The sequence below is a fragment of the Parasteatoda tepidariorum genome, chromosome 5 (assembly GCF_982258835.1).
Source record: "Parasteatoda tepidariorum strain Cologne lab strain chromosome 5, Ptep-v5.0, whole genome shotgun sequence".
NCBI classification, from domain to species: domain Eukaryota; kingdom Metazoa; phylum Arthropoda; class Arachnida; order Araneae; family Theridiidae; genus Parasteatoda; species Parasteatoda tepidariorum.
In genome coordinates, this window is record NC_141759.1 from 84,339,051 (window position 1) to 84,364,193 (window position 25,143).

At 28.3% G+C, this 25,143-nt stretch overlaps 1 protein-coding gene and 1 long non-coding RNA gene across 2 annotated transcripts in view; both read right to left on the reverse strand.

Moving 5' to 3' along the window:
• Nucleotides 1–5,860: 5,860 nt before the first annotated feature.
• Nucleotides 5,861–25,143, reverse strand: part of LOC139426487 (uncharacterized) — a 38,005-nt gene continuing 18,722 nt past the window's right edge. Inside the window, exons 7-14 of the mRNA XM_087162764.1 lie at nucleotides 19,262–19,422; nucleotides 16,678–16,776; nucleotides 16,053–16,152; nucleotides 11,100–11,163; nucleotides 9,884–9,935; nucleotides 9,020–9,045; nucleotides 7,623–7,698; nucleotides 5,861–6,120 (exon numbers count right to left, since the gene is read on the reverse strand). Of these exons, the coding sequence (XP_087018890.1) occupies nucleotides 5,980–6,120; nucleotides 7,623–7,698; nucleotides 9,020–9,045; nucleotides 9,884–9,935; nucleotides 11,100–11,163; nucleotides 16,053–16,152; nucleotides 16,678–16,776; nucleotides 19,262–19,422 (719 nt within the window). The 3' untranslated portion in view covers nucleotides 5,861–5,979. The remainder of the gene's footprint in view (nucleotides 6,121–7,622; nucleotides 7,699–9,019; nucleotides 9,046–9,883; nucleotides 9,936–11,099; nucleotides 11,164–16,052; nucleotides 16,153–16,677; nucleotides 16,777–19,261; nucleotides 19,423–25,143) is intronic.
• LOC122270137 (uncharacterized) lies at nucleotides 22,495–22,966 on the reverse strand. The gene is made up of 2 exons (XR_006225621.3): nucleotides 22,889–22,966; nucleotides 22,495–22,805 (listed from the first exon to the last, which is right to left on the reverse strand). It is a non-coding gene; the product is annotated as an uncharacterized LOC122270137 (long non-coding RNA).

Sequence of the window (25,143 nt, forward strand, 5' to 3'; positions counted from 1 at the left end):
AGTTCAATATACTAAGAAAATTTAAATGGTCAAATCTACCAAACTTCGGTAAAATTTATAGTGTTTCTGGTTCTATGGGAACACCAAGTTGTATTTTTTACCAAATCTCTGGCAATAATTTTGGCAAAATAAACAATAAAAATATAATTTTTATAATATGGAATCAAATTTGGTGAATTTAGTAAAATTTTATAATTTTATCATGATGATTTAGAGCATGGCATAAAAACCATTTATTAGGTTAAATTTAGTTCTGAGTTTTAGATTTTTTGCTAAATGTAAGGTAATCAGAACTATAGTTTGAAAAACAGAATTTTTAAAAAAATGGCACCATATGAATAAAAAATTACTTAAAGCTTTAATACCATATTTTAGTTTTTAAAACCAGAATTACGGTTTTATTCTACCAGAAATGTCATTACCATGCATTACGTCAATTTTACTAGAATTGTTTTTTCTCTGTACGCGATGGCAAAGACTTAGGATATTTTTGTGCGCATACAATCATAAGAAAAATCATATTCAATAGATTTTATTGCATATTGTGGGATGAATTATTTGTCCAGAGCAGCAGCAGGTGGCTCTAGTTGTCTGACTGCTGCTGTGTGAATAGTGAGTGTTTAAGGCGCATCAGAACTACTGAAATGAAGAGACGTCTAGAAAAATGGCATCGCTTGGATGCACAATCAATTATTCGTTTATTGTGTTCAAACTTGTAAGCTGAGTAAGGGTTTTAACATGATAATGCCAGGCTTCAAAATACTCGCAAAATTCAAGCATTTCTGGAAATTCTCGATCGGGAAGTCTGGAGCCAACCCCTCAGATTTGGTGCCAAGTAAATGTTTCCTTCTTTAGAAATTAAAATAATGATTATCTGAGGCAAGGTTCTTATTTTCTTAGTAATTTTTCGTTATAGGTTTTTCTATTTTTATTTTTCTGCTTCTGGGTTATTAATTATTCGTTGACTATGGTTGATCATTCAGTTCTTGTATTTGAATTTTTGGTTTTTATTTAACTAAATCATATAACTTGTAAAAGGTTATTGTTTTGTAAAATAATTCATTTTAAATAGATAATTAAGGTTGCCAAATATTATTAGGCATTTATTTATTTATTTTGCTCTTCGTACTCAAACTCTGAAAAAATGCATAAAACCATACTGAAATGGACAAATTTATTACTTAAATATTTATTTTCAAAAAATGAAGAATAAAACAAAGAAAAATTATAGACATATGAAAAAGAGGGGGTGGGAAATAATAAGTAAAAAAAAAAAGAAAAAAAAAGTGAAATGTTAATTAAAAAACCGGAAAAAAGCCGGAAAAAAAAAGATATAATCTTTTCTTCAGCCCACACGATTATATCCGCAAAACAGAGTGCTTTCTGATATTGTATCAATAAAGCCAAAGCAAAATATATTAATACAATAGTGTGAGGAGCACTCAAAAAAAATTTTTTTTTATAAAATAACTACATAAAAATAGATCATAAAAAGTAAATATAACATGTAAAAACAGATAATAAAATAAAATAAAAAGAAAAAATAAAAGAAAAAACATTAAAAAGGGGGGACTATAAAGCGAGTAGCAAAATCATAACAACTTACATGGACAATTATTTTTCAAGAATGATTTAAAAATGTTTTCGCAGAAAGATTGCCAGATTACAAAATATGAAAACAAAAGCGCAAATTGAGTGTAACAAAAGGGTTCTAAAGTGTCGTTCTTACTGCACCGCTGAAGTGATTTGTTATTCTGAGTTTTGATTTGTTAGTTACCAAGGATGGGCCCGAAATGGATGTGCACAAGGTAATATTATACTGGATAATTTTAAAAATTGATCATAAATAGTTTTAGAAGATAGATGTTTATTTAAGAAAAAATATAAAATAGAAAAGAGAAACATAAATTGCCTGCTTTGCAAATAATTTTAGCCGCGGATTTGCACGATATGGATTAGCACATAGAAAAATTATTTAAATTATCAAAGAAAAATTTTTAATAGATAATTTTTAACACGGATTTGCCCGAAATGAATTTGCACATGGAAAAATTAACAAAGAAAAAATTTTAGCAGATAATTTTAACCACGGAATTGCCCGAAATGGATTTGCACCTGGAATTGTATAAATTAATAAAGAAATTTTTAGCAGACAATTTATCCCCGGATTTGCCCGAAATGGATTTGCACATGGAAAAACTGTATAGATTAACAAGGGAAATTATTTAGCAAAGGAATTTTTAGTAAATAATTCTAACCACGGATTTGCCCGAAATGGATTTGCACATGGAAAGATTAACAAAGAAAAAATTTTAGTACATAATTATAGCCACGGATTTGCCCGAAATGGATTTGCACATGGAAAAATTACATAAATTAACAAAGAAATTATTTAGTAAATAATTTTGGCAATGAATTTTGGCCTGAAATGGATTTGCACATGGGAAAATCATAAAAATTAACAAAAAAAATGTTTAGAAAATATATCCACCAAAATATACGATTAATTCAATGATTTTATATAAAATTTTATTACATTAGTTGGGTATCCATTGTTTTTTATCAGATTTTGAAAGAGTTTATCGATTTGTATTTTGGATAAATAAATATTACTACATATTCTTTTAATTCTGTTCATTTCATTAAAAGTGGTATTTAAATAGATGCTCCTAGAAACATTAGAATTCCAAGTAACTAGTTTATTAATATTAAAATTAAAATCATTTCTTTTATCGTATAAATCAACAAAGCAGATATTTTCAACTTTCATAATACCCAAATCCAAAAAATTGAAATTAATATTATCATCATGATTACGAAGTAAGATTAATTCCTCAGGGTATATATCACTCAATAAAACAGTAAAATCTTGGAAATTAAAGATAATTAAGTCATCAATATATCTAAAAACAAATTTAATACTCAGAGTAAAATTTTTTTCATAATAATGCAAAAATAAGTTAGCTAAGAGAGATAAATAATTAGATCCCTGTGGTATTCCATTAATTTGAAGAAAGATATCCCTTCCATTGTAAAGATAATTACTAAAAAGACAAAAATTAATCAGAATTTCCCAATAATCAAAATCGCAACAAAGGATATTTTTAAAATCATGGTAATAATTCAAAAGGACATCTTTTAGTTTAGAAAGGGGAATATAATTATGTATATATATGGCTATAATTATGTACTAAAATTTTTTCTTTGTTAATCTTTCCATGTGCAAATCCATTTCGGGCAAATCCGTGGTTAGAATTATTTACTAAAAATTCCTTTGCTAAATAATTTCCCTTGTTAATCTATACAGTTTTTCCATGTGCAAATCCATTTCGGGCAAATCCGTGGATAAATTGTCTGCTAAAAATTTCTTTATTAATTTATACAATTCCATGTGCAAATCCATTTCGGGCAAATCCGTGTTAAAAATTATCTATTAAAAATTTTTCTTTGATAATTTAAATAATTTTTCTATGTGCTAATCCATATCGTGCAAATCCGCGGCTAAAATTATTTGCAAAGCAGGCAATTTATGTTTCTCTTTTCTATTTTATATTTTTTCTTAAATAAACATCTATCTTCTAAAACTATTTATGATCAATTTTTAAAATTATCCAGTATAATATTACCTTGTGCACATCCATTTCGGGCCCATCCTTGGTAACTAACAAATCAAAACTCAGAATAACAAATCACTTCAGCGGTGCAGTAAGAACGACACTTTAGAACCCTTTTGTTACACTCAATTTGCTCTTTTGTTTTCATATTTTGTAATCTGGCAATCTTTCTGCGAAAACATTTTTAAATCATTCTTGAAAAATAACTGTCCATGTAAGTTGTTATGATTTTGCTACTCGCTTTATAGTCCCCCCTTTTTAATGTTTTTTCTTTTATTTTTTCTTTTTCTTTTATTTTATTATCTGTTTTTACATGTTATATTTACTTTTTATGATCTAATGATCTATTTTTATGTAGTTATTTTATAAAAAATTTTTTTTTTTGAGTGCTCCTCACACTATTGTATTAATATATTTTGCTTTGGCTTTATTGATACAATATCAGAAAGCACTCTGTTTTGCGGATATAATCGTGTGGGCTGAAGAAAAGATTATATCTTTTTTTTTCCGGCTTTTTTTCCGGTTTTTTAATTAATATTTCATTTTTTTTCTTTTTTTTTTTTTTCTTTTTTTTTTTTACTTATTATTTCCCACCCCCTCTTTTTCATATGTCTATAATTTTTCTTTGTTTTATTCTTCATTTTGAACTTATCTAATGAGTGCTGTTTACTTGCAGCTTAAGCGCAATAAATGTTACTTATTGTTTTTCTTAACTTTCTTAGTGTTTTCTTGTATTTATTTATTTTATATATATATATATATATATATATATATATATATATATATATATATATATATATATATATATATATATATATATATATATATATATATATATATATATATATATATATATATATATATATATATATATATATATATATATATATATATATATATATATATATATATATATATATGTATTTGTAATCTGGCAATGTTATTACGATAATATTTTAAATCCTTCTAGAAAGATTGCGGTACGTGTAAGTTCATTTGAATTCACTACTCGCTTTAAAAATTTCATTTCGTGTTTTTTTCTGTAATTTCTGTTTTTTTAGTTTGATATGTTTTTATTCATATATATTTTTTACTTCATGTGTTCTATATTCGTTTAAATTTTTTTGAGTGCCCTTCACACTATTGTATTGATATATTTTGCTCAATTTGAATTTGACATATTGCTGCAAAATAACACCAAGAAGTTCTCCGAAGTGTACTAACGAACGAAATGCTTATAAACATAAGCGCACTTATAAAAATCCTGTTTCTCTACTGGCTCCGCCTACACACACATGACGTTTGCGTATTTGATGTACAAGATTTGCATTTTTGTTTAGAAGGAGTGGTTGTGCATTCAGTTCAGTTCTTTTCACGAAATTCGATGAAATATGCTAATTCTCATAATTTATTTTAACAGCGTATTTTTACTGCAGATTTGTTTTTCTTATAATATTTGTTTTTCTTATGGTCTGTAGCAAGTTTTATTGTAGTAAGTATTAACGTAGCAAGTTTTATTGTCTTCCGACCTTCAAAATTGAGACAAATGAATTTTTTATCTTAAAAGGAAAATGATCATTTCTTCTCTTTTGAAATTTTTAAGTATGTTATTTTTTTTAAAAATAAAACTGTATACCATATTCCCTCTATTTATTAACGTTACATCAAACCGGTAAAATAATTACGAACTAAAAGAAACTATTCGAAAGAGACTAGGGCATACTTTTGTGTTATGTTTGAATAAATCTCAAATAAAGATATAGAAATGGGCATATTGTAGTTTCAATTCTATGAAGGAAAAAAAAACCCTCCCAGATTGTTTAAACAAAAAATTATTTTTTTTTTAATTTTTCGTTCAGAAACTGATAAATATTCTTTATTCTTAAAAAGTTGTATTTTTAAATTTTTGTCACGCATTGTATTATGTTGTTCTGTGTTATATTTGAATAAATACCAAATAAAGATGCAGTAATGGACGAACTGTAGTTTCGGTTGTATAAACCAAAACTTTCCTTTGTGGTAAAACAAAAAAAGGAAATTAATTTTTCATTTACATACCGATGAACAGAAGAAATTTTCTTTCGTTTTAAAAAGTTCGATTTTGAAATGTTTGTTTCTCCGGATCTATTAAACTAATTTATCACCTTTGAATTTAGTGTATATTTAAAGGTTTATGAAAATACATGTTTTGCAGTTTTCTCTAAGATGTAAAACAATTAATTTAAGAAGAGTAATTTTCATTTATCAAGCAGAAATCCTTATTTTTATAATTAAGATACATTCAGAGTTATGAAACGGTATTATCTACATTTCCATGGTATAAACAAAATAATACATTATATTTCGTTTCGCACATAAAAGAAGCCTAACAACACTTCCTTGTAAGACACGTGAAGAAATGATAAATAAGTTTTATGATCATTTCGACTATATCCAAAACTGCTATTAAACTCATTCCTAGCCACATCACCAAACAATTCAGCATTGAAGAGAGCATTTCAGATCCCTGCAAAACGAAAAATTTTTTTTACAAATTTCTAAAAAAAGGCTAATAAGGAAATACTTATGACTATACTAAACAATCGTAATAAATTTTCTTAAAGTAGAAAATTTTTCATGCGATTCTTGATGAAGTACAGTTCAGGACCAAATTAAAGTGAAATTTACCAAAACTCAAGATGCCTGTACTTTTTTTCCGCAAAATTCATTTTTGCCGTAAAATTTTACAGGGCAAAATATTTTATATATCGACATTTCCACACTGATATTTATTGTAAAATCATTGAATTACTGTAATTTAATACATATTCCTATAAAATTATGGTATAGAATTTTACGATAAAAAGGAATTTTATTTGTTTTTATTCAAAATGCCATTACATTTTACCGTAATTTGATCTGAAGTGTATCTCTCACACATGGTGTGTATAATAAAGAAATTTTAGAATTTTATTGCATAAATTTTATTGTATTATTGAAACGAGAAAGATATTTTAGACAATAAAGTTTTTTTTTATTTTTTATTAAGATTCATTTGAAAATACATAAACTTTTTTTTTATCGTTGACAACCTCATGGTGTGCAGGTATGAGATGGTAACATCTTTTTTTAATTGTAAATTTTTTTTTACTCGAAAGTTAGGGATATTTGTTTTATAAATATAGTCCATTCTTGTATATTCTGTGATTTGTTTTACGCATTATTCATCACTTCCTTCAATACGTTAATCAAAAAAAAATATAACAACATAATCACAACTTTTTATAATTCTACTTCAGCTTTTCTGATCTGTTCCCTAACTTTTGTTTTCTGTTGAATCAATCATTAACCCTCCAAACGTAAGGCTGACATACTGGATAATTAATTCCCCTCAATATATATATATATATATATATATAATATATATATATATATATATATATATATATATATATATATATATATATATATATATATATATATATATATATATATATATATATATATATATATATATATATATATATATATATATATATATATATATATATATATATATATATATTGGTGGTATGATCATGACCTAGGCTAATTGAAAAACTTAATGCTTGCATTAAAAAACCTACACAAAACTGTGACACTAAACTTTTGCTAAGCGTCACCATTTTTCGTGACCTAAGAAAAACAGAGTTCGATAAAAACCTTTTTCGAAATTCGTGATACTTAAAACAAGCTAGGTGTCACAATTTCATGTGCTAAGAATATCGTTCCAACCCCTTTTCAGGTTTTTTAATGCAATGATTACGTTTCGATCAAAATGTTGACACTGTAACTGTAATCGTAAGAGCTACCCAGTCATTTTTGATATCATTCTTGGTCATGTATGTACAAAATTTTATTCCGTTCACTCAAGCGGTATTTTTCTTAAAGGTTCATATATAGACAAAGTTATTTCATAATCAGCCTCTATTCTTTTACATTCATAAGTGGAAAATAAGGAAACGCTTTTAGCATTTTTGAGTAACTTACCTGTATCTCAGGATGATACATGGTCCTTTTTACTTTGAATTTTTGGAATGAGAAAGTTAAATCAATATTTTGCAACCTAGTACATAAAAAAATATTTACACTTTAAAATAATTAATAATCAAAAAATCACTTAAATGCAATTAAGAAATTTAACTTTTTCGTGTATATGAAAGGCAGCTTAAGATACACTGGCTAACTTAAGATACACTGCATATTTTATAATTTGCATATGAATATTTATTTTTATATAATTTATGTCAAGTTTATCCAGTTTGCAAAATAATAAACTGAATTTAGTAGATGAAATTATATGGGTATGCATATTAAATACTCTATTTCGAATCTCAACTGAACTATATTTTAGCAGGAGGTATGGCACAGATAATCCATGATAACCCAGTATTAAGGCACTCTGTAAAATAAGAAGTTCAATCCACAGAGATAGCCTGAATCTTATCCAGTTTTGCACCAATTTGTACTAGCTTGTTTAGGAAGGAGCTCCTGGATAGGTAATTGGTTGGCATTGTGTATTTAGCAAACAGTGCTGACCCTTTTAGTTACTTGAAGTTAGTGAAGCCTCAAACTCCGAGAACAAGCCTCCAACGGGCTGTAGCTAGATTTTTTACTTTTACTAAGTGCTAGTTGAAGAACATGTTATTTATAGCGTTAATAATGCTAAGATTATTGCTCATGAGCTAAGACAATACTGTACTAGCAAACACTAAGAAAGTTTTGAACGAAACAGGATCCATTTCATGACTCAGTTTAAAGTTATTCAAAACAGAAACATCAAGTTATGAAAACACAAATGTGCAAGTTTTATTCTTCAAATATATTCAAGAATTGACTAAAAATGAAACAGGAGTTTCTGTGTGAATAAAATGAGAAAGAACTCATATTAGGTGGAATAATTATTCTTCGCATTAATAATTTTTGGAGAAGATAGTGGTATTTTTCGTATTTATTTATTTCTCATTCACTATAAATGTGGATTAGTTTCACTCAAAATTCATCTATGAAGACAAGTTTGTTCTGATTTTTCGCTTGTCTTCCGGGATGGGTACAGAATTTATAAGGCTCTACATTTACTCTACATTACTCTGCATCTACTATTCATCCATAAGCTGCAAATTTGTGACTTTTGATAGTGTTATTTTTGTCTACGTGTTTCAGTTACGGTGTTATTCCTGTCTGAAAACATGTTATAAAAAGAGAATTTAGAAGAAGAAAAAGAATTATTGTTGTTAGGGTTAATTTGCATTTAATTTTTGCAACTTCTTTCCCGATGTCGATAATTCAGCAAGTTGTGCTGGGCATTGCAGACTGCATAGTTATCATTAGCGTATTAATAAGACAATTTGATGAAATTTTAGAAATTGAGTTATTGATATACTTACATACAACCTTCATTTTTTGAAGGACACTGAAAAGAAAACTTACTATAAGCGAATGCAATACTTTAAGTCTCACATAAAGTTTCAAGTACATGTTTAAGGTTTTAATTAATAATGTATAGTTTTAGAAATATATATATTTTAAATAGGACATTTTAATAGTTATACCGAATCCACTGATTTTAAAAGTCATTCTAAAAGTATTATTAAGAGATTCAATATCAAACGGGAATTTGCTAAGCTTACTATAGCTTGTTAAATTCTTTGAGCAAACACAATCTTATTTTAAATAATTAAGAATATAATGTAATTTTTTGCTGACACAATTTTGAAGAAAAATGATATATATCCGAAAATCGCTAAAACTATTAAAAAAGGTCTTTAAGACTGTTCCGTCTTGATTTAATTAAGCTTACAAAATGTATTTTACAAATTAACTAATGATAATGATTATTTCAGGTTAGTAAGGCTATGCATGATATAAAAACATTTCAGAATTAAATAATAACAATAAATGTGTATTGTCATGACAATTTCATTAGGTTAAAACGAAACAAAAAAGAAAAAAATCTTTTCAAATCTACCAAGCATAATAAAAAAAATTAAACATTAGTAAGAGCATTGCTCAAAGAAGTACAAAATTTTGTGATATTTTGTACTTCTGCTGTTTTCTTCATATTTTTTTTCACATGTTTTTTTTTATATAAAATCTTTATATATTTACTATTTATATATTATTTATAATAACTTTAAATATATATTTAATCTAATTTACGTAGCTTGTATTCTCGAGTGAATATTCTCCTATAATATAAAACGAAATTCCGTTTTGAATATAACAATCCATAAAATTCAAGGAATGCTTACTTTGAGATTCTGCTTTCCCACTTCTACGTATTTAACTTCATAGGAAGATTCACTAAAAATAACCATGATTAAGATATTAAATTATTGAATAATTATTTCCGATTCATTAAATTTGATGAATAATAAAATAAAATTTAAAAATTACGTTAAGAAGACAAAAGAGAAGGTGAATAACTCTACAAAGGTAATTGTAGTAGAAGCAAACTAAATTTAAAAAAAAAACTTCATAATTTAAATTTGCACGTCTGATGGAAAATAATATTATTCGGAATTTAATTAATGAAGTCCATGCTCCATTTTCGAAACATTGGCATGTAAATGATCAAAAATAAAGCATTAGTTCTGAGTACAATAGATATCATAACATAGACAGAACAATATTAAGACAAAATATTTTTGAAAAGAATTATTAAATCGTAAATAATTATTATAATAATAATAGTTTAAGAAAGAAAGCTATGTTTAGAGAAAGCTATATCTATTTACACAACTAACAACAGTACTTAGAGAAAAAAGCGTTATTTAGCAAAAAACAGCAATTTTAATAGTTCATTTCTTCATCATGACATGGAAAATAGTTATCCTTTAAATAGTTTCTAAAAGGAAATAATAAGTTATGAATCATGAAATTCGTTCAAAATTCTTAAAAAATAAATAAATAAATAAATAAATAAGGTTATTTTATTAAAAGCAAACACTCTTCAGTCCAACTAATAGATATCATAAAATAGACATAAAATATTAAGACAAATTATTTTTGAGAAGAATTATTAAATCATAAATAGCTATAATAATAATAATAGTTTAAGAAAGAAAGCTATATTTAAAGAAAGCTATTTACACAACTAACAACTGTGCTTAGCGTTATTTAAGAAAAAAATAGTTATTAAAAAAGCGTTATTTAGGAAAAAACAGCAATTTTAATAGTTCATTTCTTCATCATGACATGGAAAATAGCTATCCTTTAAATAGTTTCGAAAAGGAAATAATAAGTTATAAATCATAAAATTCGTTCAAATTTTTTTTAAAGAAAAAGGTTATTTTATTAAAAACAAACACTCTTCAGTCCAATTAATTTGCAAGTCTATAGATGTACACGAAGCAATATTTTTCGGCTCTAAATAAAAAATTTTAAGTCCAAAAAATACGTCAAGCAAAACATGCTAAAAATTTTTTTTATGCAGATACATTAGGTAAGACTAATAAATATACTTACTAACAAGCCGGCGAACATTCCATCGTACAACTGTCGATAATTTTGTCGTTTATTGATATTCCACCTAAGAAGTATAACATTTATTATCATTTAAGCTCAGCCAAAAAATTATATTTAAAAATAAGATAACTGACGTACCCTTCCTTGCATTTTGTTAAAAAAATTCAGTTATGTGAATAAGTAAATAAATCTCACTACCGTCATGTGAGGCTACTTTGTGCAAATTCGAATTTGGCACTTTTCAAGTGTTGCTATTCAGTATTATGTTTTTTTCACGTTAAAAATGTGTGGAATTTGAAGAAAGAAGTCTCCTCTATTACTACAAAAAAATTTTCGAATTTTAAAACAATCTCAGAGTGTATTTTGTTTATCCCATTTCAAAAGCTTTCCGAGAACGTCGGACGTCGAAAAGTGTGCGTGGAAACTTAAGCTGTGAAATGCAAAGACGTTGATAAAACAATTGTCGTAGGTGCAAAATTTTTTATTTATATAATAATAAACAATTATATCATGTTAGAGTTAAAAAAAAATTTGAAAATTAATAGCAAATAAACGGAAAATGAAAAAAAGTGCACTGTGGGGCTACTTTGTGCAAAGTTTCATTCATTTTTTTTTTCGCCAGAAAAATTGTCAGACGTTATAAAAAATACCTGGAACGAGAAACTACCGTGATTACACTTTAGAAGAGCTGCAACAATGTTTGTAAGCAGTTGCTGGTGGTATGTCGATTGCAAAAGCTTCTCGGAAGTACAAAATCCACAGAAATACTTTCTCTAATAAAATTCACAAGAAAAACGTGAAACGTGCTGGTAAACTATTATTTCTCTTCTACGAAATTTTTCTAATGAATTAATCAAACGATTTAACACATAAAAATTTATTTTATAGGATGACAGATGATTTTGACAGAAACTGAAGAGCAAGTTCTGTCATGTTCATTCAAGCATGTTATGTTCAAATTTATCAATATTATAAATGTTAATGAATATGTAATAATTATTATTTTTGAAATTTCATCCATTTCAATGTTCAAAAATGTATATGGTTTCCTTTTGTTTAAACTCAAATGCTTTGAAATAAACATTCTTTTTAAGAAAAAATTCCTTATAAAAAATGTTTTTTTAACGCTGAAAATTATTTTCAAACTAATATCTTTACACATCATGATGTTTTTGTTATTAAAAATGTCAACAATTAACTTTTTTAACAATTTTATATTAATATTTTACTAAAAACATGATTATTAAACTGAATTCCTATTGCTGCACAAAGTAGCCCCACTTGGGGGCTACTTTGTGCAAGGTATGTTTTTATTTATTATTTATAAATATACATACAAATAATGCCAATATTGATCAAATTCACTCGTCTGAGTCCAGTTAAAAATATAATATCGATAAATTTTATTAAAGTTTGAATTAACACAGTTTTTTTACGTGTCAAAGTTCAAAAACTGTGAAATCATGCACAAAGTAGCCCCACATGACGGTATCTCCATGAAAATCGCCTAAAATATACAACAGATATTGATCTATGACAATTGTGTATGTATTTGTTGTTGTTGTTTTTATTGCCTACATTTCAGCAATCCTGCTTGGGAAATAAAGCAAATTTAAGGCAGTGGGAGCGTTATTTGTTTTTCAGTGGTGCAATCTTTTGCCATGTGTACGAATTCAGCCGGACATACACGTCATAGACCGTTTTATAGGGCGGACTCATTTATACATTCATTCATTTATCCACAGATCGTAATTTTGATCGAAACACGAGACAGCTCAATCTCCAATTCAGTATCCCTAGATGTATTGTTTTGTTATTGGAACTTGGAGTACTTAGTGACCCCTACAGATTTAACATGTACCTGACAACACTAAATACACGGGATTTTTCGGCTGGCGGGATTAAAACATCCGTTCTCACAAACAGACGAGTCCAACGTTCTACCAACCAGTATATATTTATAATACTTTAACTACATATTTGAAAACATAATATATGTCCCTTATTTCCCTATTTTAAATGAGAAAGGAATTGTGGAAAGGAAAATATAAACCATCATTGAACTAATATCAAGCATTTTTTTTAAAAAAAGGAACTCGTCATTTTCAATATACGATAGCACGGTCAACGTGTTATAAGCTTTATTGTCATTCTTTTTCCTAAAACATACTAACATCAAGCACTTAAAATTACCAAATAAATTCTAAAATATTGGTATATTCTAAAGAAAAGTTGGTTATTTTATCGTGATGCTTCAGAGTTTGGCATAGGAGTCTTTCTTCACTCTTAAATTTATTCTTCACGTTATATTTATATGTATATACACCCTTGTGCAAATTAATTGAAACAAACTCAATAAATTCAGAAAAGTAAGATAAAATGCTATTTTATTTAAATTTATACAAACTCAAAAATTTTTAGTACATAATATGATCTCCACGACACTTTATTAACATTTGGACACGATTCGGCATGGATTCCACTAATTTTTTACAGTCATTTATAATATTTGTGTCCTTGTACCACACATGAATTAACGCCGTGATCAGCTTCTCCATAGTTGTACAGTCCATATTTAATAGGCGATTCTTGCATATGGCCCAGAGATTCTCAATTGGGTTGATATCCGGAGAGTTCCCTAGCCATTCCAATGTCTCAATTTGATTCTCAGACATGAATTTCTTGACAATTTTGGACGTATGGCAAGAAGCTAAATCCTGTTGAAAAATCCCTGTTCCATCAGGGTATCGTTTCTTCAACTCTGGAACAACTTTTTTACCCAGAATAGTAATGTACTGCTCAGAACGCATCATACCGTCAATAGGCTGCAAAGGTCCAACCCTACTGTAACCAAAACAACCCCAAAACATTTTCTTTAAAAAACACGAAAAAAAAAGTTTGTTTCAATTAATTTGCACAAGGGTGTATATATATCTATAGGTATGGTAATATGGTAGGTATGGTACATGGTATGGTAATATGGCATGGTATGAAGGTGTGGTAATATCGATTTTAATTTTGCAGACAAGAGTTTCTGATAAACCATTAATATAATGAAAAGAAAAATTAAAAGTAAATGATTTAAATACTAAAAGTTTTGATTTATTTACCTAAATTCTAGTTTTTTTTTAACTTTATTTTTTTAAATTTTTTTAATCAGCATGAAAATTCATTTGCTTGAACTTTTTTCTCAGTGTTTATGTAAATAATCTTTGGCCTAAACAATATGTATATACAAGGAAAATTTAAATGCCTCACCTCAGAGATGATACTCTATGTAAATGTAAAAAAAAAAGGAAAAAAAATTAAAAAAAATGATAAGTAAATAAATAAATAAATAACAAAAGAAAATTGGAAACAAAAATCTGTCAATCCAATACTTGTTGTACCGTGAGTAAAAATTTTGGTACAATTAGTTAGAGTTTAGGCCGAAAACAACTAAAAAACATAAAGATCGTATAGTTTTAACAAAATTAACATTAGTACACAAAAGAAAAGAAAAAAAAAAATTAACCTAAATTTGCCAAAAGGTTCGAGCCAAAAAAAAAGATTTATTTATAAAAAAAAATCACTTACCTAAAGCTTTAAAATACACATGCTGAAAAGAAAATACTACCCCCCCTCCTCATTACCTAAAACATGTTTAAATACAATGGAAAAAAGGAAAACCAATATTTTATCAAAAAGTGACTCAAAGCATTAAGAAAGAATAAAGACATTTATTGTTGATTGAAATTGCATGGTAAATAAAATTTAGGCTGACATATTATAAGTATAAATTTCTTTTAGAGATGATTAAATGCAAATGGTTGGCCATTGGTAATTACACAATAAGGTGACTTTATAATTTAGTTAAATATGAGATGGAAATTAATTGTTCATAGTTCATGTTAACTGAATTTCTATGGAATATTAAAAGCGAAATCAATCATACCACGTGCCTCCTGGCACGGACAGGATGGTATTTCAGGTTGGTTACACGGTCTTGGGCATCGTTATTCCCACACATGGCGAATTACACATACTGTGCCCACATGGCACGCTATCAATCGGCTTCCACATCGCTTTTCTATCCACACGTGAAGACGCCGACAACGAAGAGAGCTCCGACGTACAGTTGTTTAGCAATCAGGCAAGGGGAATCTCTAGCCCACAGCATGCACTCCTTTTTATACATATTTCAACAAAAACACCAATGCCAACACTTCGTAACTCTCAAAGAGAAATAATTTTCGAAAAATAATATCATTGTTTTAACCATAATCAAAAAATAAAAATAGCTTGCATATTGGTGAAAAATCTCATTAATTTAACAATTTAACAAAGCTTAAAAAAAATTAATAGAAATAAATTAAATCAGCAGAAAAAAAAACTTAAACTGAATAAACTGAAAGTAAGTCATTATTGATGCTGCCACCTGAACAAATGTTTTAAAAAAAACAAACTTGTTCACTATTATTCAAAGAAACAGTTAAATAAATTTTTAAAAAGAAAAAGTTATTAGTCTAAAATTTAAATTAAATTAAATACCTAAAAAAACTGAACTCTTACAAGTAAAAATAATAAAGTTTACCAAAAATAAAAGAAATTTAAAAAGTTAAAGGTAAATAAAACATGTAGAATTTTTGAATTCTACATTGTTGACTGAACGGCTCATTCAACATAGCAGTAAGAATTCAGAAGTAGATATCTGCTCAAGACATTTAAATAGGTCAGGGTCACAAAGTCCTCCTAGTTTTCATAACAAATCAACACCTCTGGGGGCAATGAATAGAGACTCATTGTTCTCTGGTTAGGTTTAGGACAAAATTTAAATGGCCTGTAACGTATGTCTAGCAAAAAACAGTATTCTTGTCGATAGATGGCGCCACTGAAATAAAGAAACGTACCTCCAGTGTTTTAAATTTGCATGTTTTGTAATTAGAATTTTGAACAATGAATTTTATAACTTACCTGCAGTACAAAGCCTTTCGTAATGAGGATAGTTAACATGTTGGTCTACGCATCTTCTTTCAGCTCTGACTTTGAGTAACTTACATTGTTCAACGCATTCCTGTAAATGCCCGAAGTGTCATTAAATCATTAATCACAAAAAGAGAAATAAACTAATAAATAAATTTTTGAAGTATAAAATTAATGGAAACCTAGATGACAGGACTTAAATTTATTAATATGCAAAACTATGAGGTCAATATCATTCAATCATTTCACATAGTCAATCGCTTTAGAATCTACATAAGTGGCACTATTTTGCTCTGAATACAAAAGCATCACCATTAAGTCTTATGATTCTAATGCGTGCCAAAGTTGAAAACAATGCTTTCAAATAGTAATGAATTGTTTGGAAATTGTCTATTTGTTAGGACTAAAGATATATTGCTTCAATTACAGGCAAAACCGGAGCATAAACGAAACATATTTCAATTACAGGGACTCAAAGCCTTCTCTTATAATTATAAAAACACTTTCTCGGGCATACTATGTTTTATATCAAAAAACAATGCATAATAAATTTAATTAAAACATAAAATATAGAAAATTATGTTTTTACAAGAATTCTAGTTCTATCTCTACTTACATGTCTATTTAGAGGTCCATAACCACCATTTCTTCTCCATAAGCTTATATAATCTTGACAGTTAGTGTCATAAGGTCTGGGAAGTCTTAGAGCTTCAGTCTAAAAATAAGCGTATCAATGCTTATTTACTTCATTTTCTAAATTATCAATTAACGAGTCTACCAATTGATGTATATCAAATTGATTTTTATTTTATACTTTATATTTTATTATTTCTAAAACCGTCAACCCATTTTTTTGGGTTCTATAAATGCTCTATAAATGTCAATGCCGTAGCCTTGCAATTTTGAACCCGATCCAGAAGACAAGGGAACCCCTGGATCAAGTATTGGGATAAATTTGACTTCGTGAAGGACTTTTCAATGAAAGTAACCCGCATTTGCGTTACATGGAGAGGAAAACCACCAGAACATCCAACGGTTAGCATGACAGCAAAGTGACTCTAACCCATGATCCGTCTACCATGATCCGAGGATATTTCACGTCAGCTCTGTGGTCGGTGTAAGCCGGATGGGGATTCGTATAGACCAGTTGTCACTGGGATTCGAACCCGGATCACGTCATTGGAAAGCGAATGCTCTATCCCCTGAGCCACCACGGCTCTGACGGAAGATATAGAAAGAGAGTAATAATCTAAGTTAAATTCAACCTTATTTTAAATTTAGACATAGTGAAGAAGAACATTTCTGACTTTGCTTCGCATAACATAAATTTAATGTATTTTTATTCATTTATATATTTATTTATTTTTTTCGTTTTTCAATGTTACATTTTATTGAACCAAAAGATTGTTTGAAAAAATTTGTTATTACTACTAAGACACGGTAAAAATCTTACGATAAAATACAAAAAATGAATGCTTATAACAATTTAAAAAATATACTGGCCTTCCACTATTACGGCAATTGTTTTTAAGTAAACACATTTTTCTGATGATTAAATGAAAATATTATACTGCGATTTCAAGTATTGGTTTTTTAAAGCAATGTATGGGCAACCATCAGCTAAGTTATCTCCCTCAAAACAAAAGAAAAGTTAAACAGCTATTTCTAAAATCATATCAGGCACTTCAAAAGAATGCACATCATGTTGACCACATATCTATCATTCCCCCTGACCTCCTTTCTCGACAACTTACTATTAAAAACAATATTCTCTCTTATTACTGATATGAAAAGTTATTCGTTTCTTTTTCTTCTTGAAACCTTGTTATGATTTGAAAAAAAGTAGTTCAAACATGAATGTTTTTATTTTTGTTTAACTACTACAGACCTGCCAACTTTTAATCCCTTCCATTATCATGTTTCCCAGTGGTATTAAAATGGAATTAAAAGTTCAATTTTAAGCAAACAAATACGTTGTATTTGAAAAAAATGAAGTTGACAACCATGATAGTAACGCATATTAATATATAAGCTTAATTTTTGAAAGAATAGTGGTGATCAAAATCATTTAAAAATTAAATTTATAAAAGAAAAAATAGTATATATTTACTACCACTTTAAATATGAAAATAAAATCTCCCGCAAAATCCGGGAGAGTTGGAAGGTATGCTACTATATCCTAAAACAAGTATACTGTTAATTTTTATAACCTTTATGTCATTTAAAGGTCTTATGAATATTTACTTTTCCACTTAAATTCATTTTTGTAGTATTTTACAGTTTAAGACTACCTGTTTCCTCGAGTTTGAAAGTTATTTTAGTCTTAAAGTTGAACATTTGGTCTTTGTTATTTTTGTCTTATTTGGTCTATCTTATCCTGGTCATGTAATTCTGGTTTATATTTTGATCACCACTTTTAGAAAATGTCACAAAAAAAAATCTTTATGTCATAGTTTTTAATTTACATACAAAAATCAGAGCACTTTAAACTATAGTTTAACTTGTGAGGTACATATTTTTCGTTCAATAATTTATAATTTCTAGTGGTGGGGAATTGTAAACATAATATTGTATTTTAATGAGATTAACGAAACACATCATGTCAGGACTCTTAAGAATAAGATGTAGCGATGTGGATTAAAGCAAGATAAACATTGCAGAAAACAATACAATCCCTTCGTTAATATCAAAAACGTCACGTAATATGTTTATTTTCTTTTCATACTATTTTAGAACAGACCGAGATTGGCTTTTCGTTTTGAAGGATGAAAATTTATTTTGGGTGCATTTTAAAAGCGGATTTTAAATTAGTATATTTTTAGAATTGTATTTTTAGAACAGTAAATCACATTTTCAATTATATCTCAAATGATTCTGCTAATTGACTCCCAAATCGCATTAGCTAATACACCTCAAACAAAGTGTAATCTGCAATAATTTAATTTTGTTTAAATAACTTACGTGTCTGCCTAATAATATACACGCATTTAAATGTGAGCTTATAAAGCATAACTAATAGCCAAATTTCTGCCTAATTACGCAGCCATGAAATGAGATGTCCCTTTTTTCCATTATTATTTTATATCATTATAGTAATTATATTATTCCATTATTACAGCTACAAGAAATGTTAGCGCATGTTTTGTAATTGAAAATGATTATATTTGAAATATTACTGGTGTTTAGTCCAATATACTTACCATTGACACCAAAGCTCTATATTTAGTTCCTCCTCGAAGAGCGATTCCGTCTCTTAACGGATTTGCCACCTGTTTGCTATCATGAACTTCGACATATATTAAAACGGAATCATCAAGATAGAAGTATTCTTCTTGTAAGGTATTCAAAACAAACTGGTAATCTAAATGTTTATACATCAGAAATTACATCACTATAAAGCAACAATCAAATTACAACTTATATTTGAGCATTGCTAAATTACGGAGGAATATCCACCATAGAAAATTTGGAGCATGTTGAACCATAAAATCATGCCAAGTTTACAGAAATTAAAATAGGAGACAAGTTGAGCTGTATAATGTTTAAAATCGATTTATTTTAAATTTTATTAAGCTATAGTATGTGATAAGTACCGAGTACATGCATTGCACTGTGAAAATGAAGGTACTGTGGTCGGTCGCTAAGCAGTGGGGAGAGTGGGGTCAATTGTAAAATTTTTTACTTAACTAATTTTAACTTACAAAAAATCCAATATATTATTAGTATTAATTGACAGACGACTAAAGTAGACTATCCTCTACTAGAAAAAAAATAAATACCTTATTTTAAATGTTATTATATTAATTATTAACAATTTTTGACAGTCGTGCACTTGTTACAATTGTCCCCACTTACGGGGTCAATTGTAACAGTTCATAAATTCAACTAAAACATAGTTAATTATACATATTATTATAGTTGTGATATATTTTTTATTGACCAAAATAGTAGTGATATTTTAGGAGTAAGAATAATATTGAGCAGAGACCTAAAGGGTTAAACTTTTAACTTTAAGGGGTTAAAAATTTAAATTTATGCTGTGAAAGGTGACAAATAAAATAATGCACATGCAACATAATATAAATGATATTGGAAACTATTGGTGGTTCTTAAAGAGATAAGTAATGGTTTGTAAACATAAGATTTTTTATTTTCAGTTGTAACAATCGTCCCTTTACTTATTGTTACAATCGTCCCCAAGACGCCATTTCAGCTTCATTTGTTTAAAAAAAATGCTAATTAATTAACAAAGCTAATTTTTTTTATTGAAATGTTAATTAAGGTGTCCACTTACATATTCGGTTAATAATTTTTATTTGTTTAAACAAAATTACTTTGTTGCAATATAATATTCTAATACCAAAAAAAGTACTTGCGTAGCGTGAAAATATCTTTTGTGATGTAACTCTTTCGAAAGTACATAAAAATGGTTGCCAGCAGGGGTGTACATGTAGGCTTATTAAATACACCTTGTGCGCCACCTAGGAACCAAATCTAGAACCCAAAACTCGAAATTTTTGCTCTGTTACAATCGTACCCTGTTACAATTGACCCCACTATCCCCTACTATGGGTACAAAAATCTGGAGAAAATTTCCTTTCCCTTCAGATGTATGTCTAAATTAAGGAAGTGGCCTCACAAATGACTGGTGCTGCCACCTGTATGTGAGGTTCTGAGCTAAGACGTATTCGCCCCCTTCAGATGCTCTCTTGTCAAACGAAAGGCACATTCGCCACTTAATTCACAAAAGGCCAATGGCAGACAAGCTTGACTTGCCCAAGCGTGACTGAAAAAAAAATCAACGTGAAATAAGCATGTGCTTTGAACCCTGTATTTAGATAAGAAAAAAAAATGCTTTTATCCTGAAAAGTATGTAATGAAGTAAAAAAAAAAGTAATGGAAAAAATAATGTTTTCTTCCAATATTTTTCTTCAGGTGAAAAAAAAAAATTAAAAAAAAAAAATTATGGCTACTTTTTCTTATATAGTTTATGCATTTCTAGTTTTAATCGCAAATCGCACTGAATACTGATAATAAAAGTTTTTCTTAAGGCCTGGTTTCTTAGGACAAGCGCCTTATCTGGGCGTCAGCGTTAAGTTGACGTTACCCTGAAGCCAACAAAATATTGGTTTGTTAGCTCAAGGCCTGGTATCTTAGGAGAAGCGTCTTAAGGCCTGTTTACACGATTCAAGAATATCCATTCAAGACCGTTCGAGATCTTGAGTTGATATTTCTGCTTCAAGAACTCGTATGAATCGTTGACACGATAAAAGATCTGCAATCTCGCTGATTGTCCAGAGGTATAAACCTGCGCATGCGTGACTGTTTATTTTTCGTTTCGTTTTGTTGACAGTGACAGCACAGAGATTGCAGTTTTGAGTTTTTGGCCAAAGCGAAGCTTTTGAACCATGGATGTTGATGATGTTATTGTTTTGTCTTCGTCAATTTTAACTTTATCGGCGGTTTCTCTTTTGAAACAAAAAAACAAAAAGAGATCAACTTGGATAAAAGACTGGAAAACTCCCGAAAGGAGGAAAGCCTGTGGGGCATACTATGCCTTGATGAAGGAATTGGAAGTATCTGATCCCGTAGTCACTTATTTCATTTTAAATAAAACTTGTAGAACCTAGGTTAACTTGACCTATAAATATATACCATAATACCAAAACCATTTTTCGAAATTACTTAATTTCATTGAGTTATTGAAATTATAATAAAAGTGTACTTAAGATTTAAAATGAAGTATTTTTAAACAAAAAGTGACAATAATAAACAATCTTCATATGATATAGGTTTTATGGAGTAGCACTAACTCTGCAAATTTCTTTAAGATACCAAAAAAGGGATAATTTCTCTCTCAAAAGTTGAGGGGGACTTTGTCCCACTCTTCTCCCTTGAAAGAATCTAGATTTACAGATATTGACATCATCAATAAAATGAATCATACATCCCTTGTTACGAATTAATTCTTTTTGGCGGCGTCAATTCGTCGCCAATCAAATTATATTTTTTTTTGTCAGTTGTTCTCGATGCACTCATGCCTGAAGGAGCATTTCTTGAAAGCTCCTATTTCTTATATATTTTTGTTTTGTTTCAGTCTAATTATTATTTGTTTCATTGTTAAGTTTATTAATAAATATAGAAGCTCATATTAATTGTTTTCTTACTGACCAGGGCATCAAATGGTAGAGATACACGCATATACCGAAACTCGAAATAGATTTTCTATCATCCCTTACTATACTAATACATTCCCTAATTTTAATTATATATGAATTTTTTCAGTAATATTCTGACAGATTTAATCTCAGTCAATATTTATGAACTTTTCAATTCTTTATTTTACTATGGATATTTTATACTTAAATTCTTTTTATGGAGGTTTTAGAAAAAAAATATAGAAATGTATAAGAGACTAAAAGAAAAGAAGGCCACGGAATTAAAAATTTATGCAAAAATTATAAGTTCTTATTATTAAAGTATTCAACTTATTACCACTTCCACTTGTTAGAGAATCTAACACCTTTTTCTGTTCACTAAGATACTGAGTTCTCAACCCATAAATTTTATTTCTTATGGTCTCTATATCAGTTTCGAATAGGAAAGACAACTCTTCTAGATGCCTTTGGCGCAGATTTTTATCAGAATACTCCGGGAATTTGCTATTCCATAATTGGGGTCTTTCCCGGTATTCTTCTATTAATTTAAAAACTTGATCCTGAGTCCACTCCATTCTATAAATATCTAGGTACAAATAATGGCATTTTTATTAAAAAAGTAAGAATTAAGGGAGGAAATATGAATTTAAAATACAAATAAATACTTACGAAAAAGCACACACCAGATGAAAATTTTTTAAAACGATTGAACAGGACCCGTAGAAAGTAAAAAAAACGGCGAATGCGTAAAAATTAAATACCTCCCGCTATTCATGACGTTTTCCTATGACATCACAAAATTCTAAAAGATGATTGGCTGGGAGAAGAAAAAATTGAATGTCTTGTAGAACATGCGCTACTACATTCAAGAAGTGGATCCAAGATCTTGAACGAATCGTTTACACGGTACAACATCGATGAAAACAGATTTCCATCAATATCAATCAATCTTGAACGCTTCTTGAACGTAAAACTTGAATCGTGTAAACAGGCCTTTAACTGGGCGTCAGCGTTAAGTTTATATAATTTTGACGTCATAAAAATACCGTTTTGTTAGCTCAGCGTAAGCAGCCGGTTCAACAAAGACATTATCTCGCATTGCGCATGCGTTAATAACGTAAACAAATATTTATTTTGAATTTGTATTGATTTTGTGATTGTTGACCAGTGCTTTAAAGAACAAATAATGAGGTTGTCCAAGAAGAAACACATTATAGCTTAGCTAAATGAAGAAGAAGAGGAAAAAGAAGCTATGTTTAATGTTAAAATTAAAATCTTGGCTGATTTCAATGCTCTGTAGTTGGTTGTTGTCCGCCATTGTTTCTGTTGTTAACGTCACGTTGTAATCCAACTGCAGTTGATTTGGACGGCAATTGTCGTTCAAGCTGAGCGTTCGATGACGTATGCTGTCAAACTCATAAATTGACCAATCAGAGGTAAACGTTCGTTTCAAGCTGACGCCGACGTTTCCTAAGAAACCAGGCCTTTAGGGACATAGTTTACAGATTTTGAAGCAATTTTTTTATAAAAAAAGTTTGGGTCAAAATAAATACGACGATAAATGGTGACAAACTGTGATAATTCTATTAATAAGTGATAATAATGGTAATATTTTACAAAAAATATTATTATCCGAATGAGCTGTTGTATCTTTGGCAATGGTTGTGGAGCTGCATGCACTTTGAAAATATAAGTTTAAATTAAGTGCGTATTAATAACTATATTTGATTATCAAAATGTATAAATGTATCTGTATTATTGGAATCCTTGTGAGTAATGTAATTTAGTGGGAGTGAAGCGTAATGAATGGTTTGAAGAATAAACACTTTAAATAATTAATATTTACATTTATTTACAATTTATACATAATTCGTTTAGTTTAAATGCGGCATCAAATATTTAAGATGCGAATAAGAAAATATATAATAATAGAACAACAATAAAAAGCAATTCTAAAAAGTAGGAATTAAAGTTGTAGTTAAAACGAACTTAAAGTTAATAAATAATTATAAAAACAATTAATGGAGAATATGATGTGTGATGTCACGTCGCTTCAGGAGTGCTTCAAAATCCAATGCTCCTTAGAATTAATCAAAGAATTTTGAAGTCAATAAATTGGTTTAACTGTGGTTAAAAGATTCACCGCTTCTTCTTTTTTTTAATGTTTAAGTATTAATATTCATGACAGACATTTTTAATAATCTGATATAGGTCCACAGATCATTGCCTAATAAGTAAAGATTTGAAAAATTTACTGAAGCAACAAGTGATTAATAGAATAGAATAGAATAATAATAGAATAGAATAGACTGTTCACCAATGAATAGAAGAAAAAAAATATATTAGTAAATCCAAGTGATTAAGATAAAATAGTTAGAGAGAATTAGAAACAAAACTTGATTTGTACTTAAATGTTCCAGATACATATTTAAAAAGTTTTAAATTTTGATTGTACAGAACGAATAAACATGTTTTGAATTATGTGTGCCCTAATGAGTTTAGAACTGAGTATTCTCTTTTTAATAATTTTGAACTTTCGATTCACGCCTAAAAAAAGAGTTATTGAAGTAGGGTTAGTGAACTCAACAAAAATTTATATTGTTTTAGCCTAATTTTGCTTTAGAAAATCAATATTTGTAGTTGATGACTTATTAACTTCTCCTTACCAACTAAAATCACATTAATAAAAAGTACTCTATATTTAAAAAGTAAATCCAAAAAATTTACCAAACAAGTGCAAATGCAAACAGTAATTCATAAATTTTTCATTTATATTTTTCTTATTACTTGTAATTTTTTTCATAATTATTGTCTTAAAATTTACAGCAAAGCCCATTTTGAGAGAACAATTAATTTTAATGCAGATTGTTTAAATACAAGAATAATGTGTTTACCACATGTGTTATGTATGCATCTTAACTTAT